Genomic DNA, 5,461 nt, shown 5'->3' with positions numbered 1-5,461 from the left:
TTTCTTTCTTTCTTTCTTTCTTTCTTTCTTTCTTTCTTTCTTTCTTTCTTTCTTTCTTTCTTTTTAAGATTTTATTGATTTATTTGAGAGAGAGACACAGCAAGAAAGGGAACACAAGCAGGGGGAGTGGGAGAGGGAGAAGCAGGCTTCCCGCTGAGCATGTGGGGCTCGATCCCAGGACACTGGGATCATGACCTGAACCGGGAGGCAGACACTTAACAACTGAGCCACCCAGGCAACCACCAAAGTGATATCTTAATGAATTTCTTATTACAGGATTTGCCCTTAGCCTTGGAGGTTTAGCTAATAAATACTGTCAGTCTCTGAAGATGGTGAGGCTGAGTTTTGAGAATTAGAGGAGTTGATAAAGGCAAAGGGCCTAACTGCCTAGTACCCAGCAGAAGTTCATATCTTAGCTTTATCCTTAAATTTATGGTTGAGCAGCAGTGATTGGAGGGGTTCGGAGGCAGGTACCTCCCTGTTATTTTCATGTCTACCACCTCTTAGTCCTTTATAGAGAGCAGCACTTTTATTTAATAGATTTGTGCATTTAGCTAATAAATAATTTAGATTTTCCCTTTAATGTAGAAATCGTCCTTTCAAGTATCTTCATCTAGGTAAATGCCTTTAGTTGTTCTTCTTGTGATGACCTGAATTGCTTTCTCGCGCACGTCAGCAGCTCAGGAGCTCCAGCCTGGGAGGATGGTGTGCATTCCTTGCATCGTCATTCCGATTCTGCTCTGGATCTACAAAAAATTCCTGGAGCCCTACATATACCCTCTGATTTCCCCCTTTGTGAGTCGTATGTGGCCTAAGAAAGCTCTTCGAGAATCCCACGATAAAAACAAAGGCAAGGTAGACTGTAAGGTAAGAACATTAAAATACCTTGACTGAGGGCAGGTGGGGAGGGTGGTACAGTCAGGGGAAATTACTTGCCTTTGAAAAGGCATGTTTTTGGAACCAGAAACTTCATTAATGTGTTTTAATTTCTTTTTTTCTCTACTTTGTTGTTGTTGTTGTTGTTGTTAAAGGTTTTATTTATTTAGAGAGAATGAGCTGGGGATGGGATCGGGGCAGAGGGAGAGATAGAGAAAGAATTCTAAGCAGTCTCCATGCTCAGCATTGAGCCCTTTGTGGGGCTCTGTCCTGTGACCCTGAGACCATGATCTGAGCCTAAATCAAGAGTTAAATCAACTGAGCTACCCAGGCGTTTAAGCTTGATTTTTTTTTTAAGATTTTATTTATATGTTTGACAGAGAGAGAGCATAAGCAGGGGGAGCTGCAGGTAGAGGGAGGAGGAGAACCAGGCTTCCCGCTGAGCAGGGAACATGATGAGGGACTCCATCCCAGGATCATGACCTGAGCCAAAGGCAGACACTCAACCAACTGAGTCAGCCAGGTGCCCCAATTTCTTTTTTTGAAATAAAGGGTTTAGGGTGTTTTTTAAGTAATTAACATTTGGTTTAAACTAAGGTTTTAAACTAGACTTCTGATTAGTGTGTTTGTTCCTTGTCTTATAGCCAAGATAATTATCAATATTTCTTGGCTGGTAAGAATAATAATAAATAGCTAATGGACGAGAAGAGATAATACTAAAATATGCCAGTTTCACTGATTGATAACTTTGGTAAGAGATTTAGTTGGAAGGATCATAGAGATTTAAAAAAAAAAACAAAATGGGTAGCCTGCATGGCTCAGTCAGTTAAGCATCTGCCTTCGGTCAGGTCATGATCCCAGGGTCCTAGGATTGGGTCCCCTGTTGGGCTCCCTGATCAGCTAGGAGCCTGCTTCTCCCTCTCCCTCTGCCCCTCCCCTTGCTTGTATGCTTTATAAATAAAATATAAAATAATATAATATAAATAATATAAATAAATATATAATATGTATATATATTATATATTATATAAATAATATAATATAAATAAAATCTTTTAAAAAATAAAATAAATTAAAAAACAAAATGAAGTTATTTTTTAAAATGAATATTTGGACAACTGTTTTTAGCATTGGTTCTTGTTAAGTTTGACTTCACCTGTGTTTTGTACTAATTTAGCCTTCCTGCACATTTCTAGAAGCAGAGTTTTTTCATTCTGAAATTTGTTGTTGGTTTTTAAAGAGATGATTTCTTATGATGAGTTGTAATAATATCTAAAATGTTCTTTTTTTTTAAATTTTAGGGCGCAGACATAAATGGATTACCAACAAAAGGTCCGACGGAAATCTCTGATAAAAAGAAAGACTAAAGTGATCCAAAGGATCTCATTGTTTTAAAAATGGACCTGATAATATGAAGCACCTTGCTTGCAATTGTCTCTGACCTTTTTCTCTCTGAGACCAGAATTTGGAATAGATAGCTTAGATACTCACCTGATACTAATCAGGAAATACATGATATTTATATTTTAAAAGTGTTTAGTTATATTTAATGATCTCATTCCTGAGTTCCTATTTCATTAAAGTAGCTTCCATTTCTATTATCGCAGTTATGAATAAATAGAAGGTTTGTGCCAGTAGACACTGCTACTAAACCAGTACTCAAAAATCCTTGAGTTCAGGCTCTTTGAATTTGAGCGGAGTACAGTGTTACTATGAAACAGTGCAGTGAGACTGTATGGTGAAAGGAGGGGGTTTGGGGAGATGATGAGGACTTCAAACATAAAAATACAATTACTGTCCAGTGGAACGGAGCAGCCTACTTCTGATAGTAATTCCTGCTTATTGCTCTGAGGAAGATAGAAAAGATGGGGAAATTGGGAAAACGCCTTCGAAAAATGGAATACCTTTTACAAAAATATCTAATGTATATTATAAAATTCTAATCCTTGTTGCATTCCTTCTGTTCTTACAAAGTTTATTAAATATTCAGTTTAGTTTGTGGTTCTTTTTTCCTTTGCAGTTTAAATATTTAAAACGGACATCTGTTGCCATATCAAAAAGCAGAAATACGTGGTGGTAGCATCTGCATAGTCCTACAGCAACAATCTTTTCTTTTTTTAGTTTTAAAAGTTTTATTTATTTATTTATTTATTTATTTGACAGAGATCACAGGTAGGCAGAGAGGCAGGCAGAGAGAGAGGAGGAAGCTGGCTCCCTGCTGAACAGAGAGCCCGATTTGGTGGGGAGGGGTGAAGGCAGACACCACTTAGGTGTCCCAGTCTTGTCTTTTTTTAAAGAGTACATTGTATCCATTGTTTCACATAACAAGACACTCCAGAATTTAGTGTTTTTTTAACTCAGGACTGGGTAGTTCTTTGCTGCTCTGGGTCTCCATATGGTCTTTCATCCCTGTCCTTCTTCACGTAAGTGTGGGGATGTATAAATACTCAAAGATGATGTGCCTTATCTTTATATTGTATGTATTTATTCTCTGTGGGGTTAGAAGTCCTCAGTCCTAACTGAGGCTCTGTTAAGCTATGTGTATGGTTAAGTCATTGATCCATCCTTGATTTCATTGATACAAATGATTTCATTTGGATACAAATGAAATTTGATTTCATTTGGATACAAATCAGTAGCTTCTAGTTTTTCTGCTCCAACCCACCTAAAGGATAAGATAAATCCCCTTTAGCAACTATATTCAGTTGATTAGATTGTGGTGGGGGGTTTTCGCAGAGGGGAGCCCCTGATTAGGTTTTTTTATAAGGTATTTAAAACTTTATTATAAAAAAAGGAAATGTTGGGGCACTTGGCTGGCTCAGTCAGTGGAGCTTGCAACTCTTGATCTCGGTGTTGTGGGTCCAAGGCCCATGTTGGGTGTAGAGATTACTTAAATTCTTGAAAAAAAAAAAAAAGTTCATAGTAAAAGAATGCAAGAGCAAGTTCAATGAACAGTTAATGTTCTTTCTATACCCTTATTCTCGCTCCAAAGATGTAACCACTGTTAGTTTTCTGTGTACCTTCTACCAACTTTTTTTTTTTTTTTTAAGTAGGCTCCACACTGGGTGTGGTGCCCAGTGCAGGGCTTGAACTCATGACCCTGAGATCAAGACCTGAGCTGAAATCACAAGTCAGATGCTTGACTGACTGAGCCACTCAGGTGCCCCTCTAGTAGCTTTCTTAATTTGTTTTTATTAAATATATCATTTCTTTAAAAATCGTCATATTTCAAGGCTTATTACATCATACTTCCTTAGTCCCCAAAGGCATTACTCGTTTAGCTGTTGCTGTGTCTTGCCGTTTAGCTCCATATTTCTAAATAATAGGTAAAAATATACTGCTATTTTTGGAGTTGTCAGCTGTTACTTTCTGCCATGGTTCAGATACTGTGGTCTTACACTGTAAGTCCCTCTACTTCTACACCTCCTTCTAATATGTTTTTGTAAATTTGGGTTGTCATTAATTATTATATCATCACGAGTGCACCAGCTGCCTTCCATTTGCCCCTCCAAATCTGCTGCCTTTACCCTACTTTGATGCCCAAGAAACTATATGAACTACATCAACAGACTCTAGACTCTGTTGAGTTTTCCCAGTGGGGCTCTGTAAGGGAGGAAGGGAAGTAAAGTAGAAGGTCAAGTTACTTACTCCCTCTGCTGCCTCTCTCCTGGTTCTCTTCACGGTAATTGTGTTCCTCAGCCAAAAGTCCTGCACCTCAAGTTGGCCAACTGCGTGTGACTTCATTTGCCACTAACCTCTCCCTCACTCTGTCCTTTTGAGCCTGATAGGGGTGATCACATCTCTTATTGCTGGTTCTGGGTTACTGTGTTATCTCAAGGGTGCCTTCCACTTTCTGGGACGCTGACTTACAACGATTAGCATCAGGAACTCCTCACCGTAGAATATGTGCATGGACTAGTCTCCGCTTATCGTCAGCTTCTACAGTTTCCATTACCTGCTGTCAGCCATGATCTGGAAGCAGGTAATCCTCCAGGTGTATGGTCAGGTCAACAGTAGCCTAACAGCTACAGCACAATGTCAACTCCTTCACCTAATTTCAGCTCATGTAAGCATTTTATCCTCACATCATCACAAGAAGGAGGATAGGTACAGTGAAGTAAGATATCTTGAGAATGATCACATTCACAGCTTGTTACGGTAGGTAATAATTGTTCTGTTAATGTTAATCTCTTACTGGAATTTATTTTAAGTTGTCTTAAAAATTTTGTTTATTAGAGCAAGAGCAGGGAGATGGGCAGTAGGGGAAGCAGACTCCCCATTGAGCAGGGAACCCGATGCGGGTTTCCATCCCAGGACCCTGGGATCATGACCTGAGCCAAAGGCAGACGCTTAGCAACTGAGCCCCCAGGCGCCCCGCTGTATCTGATTTATAAATTAAACTTTGTCGTAGGTATATACGTGTAGGGAAAAACAGTACATCTAGGGTTCGGTGCTATCCCCGGTTTCAGGAATCCCCTGTGTGTCTTGGGATGAATCCCCCACACATAAAGGGGGACTACTGTAGTGTGAGTGTGTTTCACATACAAGCATTGCTTCCTGGGACTTATTAATTACCTCTTTCCCC

General features: G+C 39.3%; 1 protein-coding gene across 2 annotated transcripts in view; it reads left to right on the top strand.

Moving 5' to 3' along the window:
• Positions 1-2,870, top strand: part of LOC111142504 (chromosome unknown C18orf32 homolog) — a 5,566-nt gene extending 2,696 nt beyond the window's left edge. The window contains exons 2-3 of one of the 2 annotated variants that reach the window (XM_022495730.1): positions 680-867; positions 2,178-2,870. In XM_022495730.1, coding sequence (XP_022351438.1) covers positions 703-867; positions 2,178-2,243 — 231 coding nt within the window. In that variant the 5' untranslated portion in view covers positions 680-702 and the 3' untranslated portion in view covers positions 2,244-2,870. Of the gene's footprint in view, positions 1-676; positions 868-2,177 lie in introns of both variants that reach the window. The other variant, XM_022495731.1, reaches the window with a different exon arrangement.
• The last annotated feature ends 2,591 nt before the right edge of the window (positions 2,871-5,461 follow it).

Source organism: Enhydra lutris, unplaced genomic scaffold, assembly GCF_002288905.1.
Source record: "Enhydra lutris kenyoni isolate GAN:26980312 unplaced genomic scaffold, ASM228890v2 scaffoldscaffold8, whole genome shotgun sequence".
Taxonomy (NCBI): domain Eukaryota; kingdom Metazoa; phylum Chordata; class Mammalia; order Carnivora; family Mustelidae; genus Enhydra; species Enhydra lutris.
This window is presented reverse-complemented; position numbering and strand designations above follow the sequence as displayed.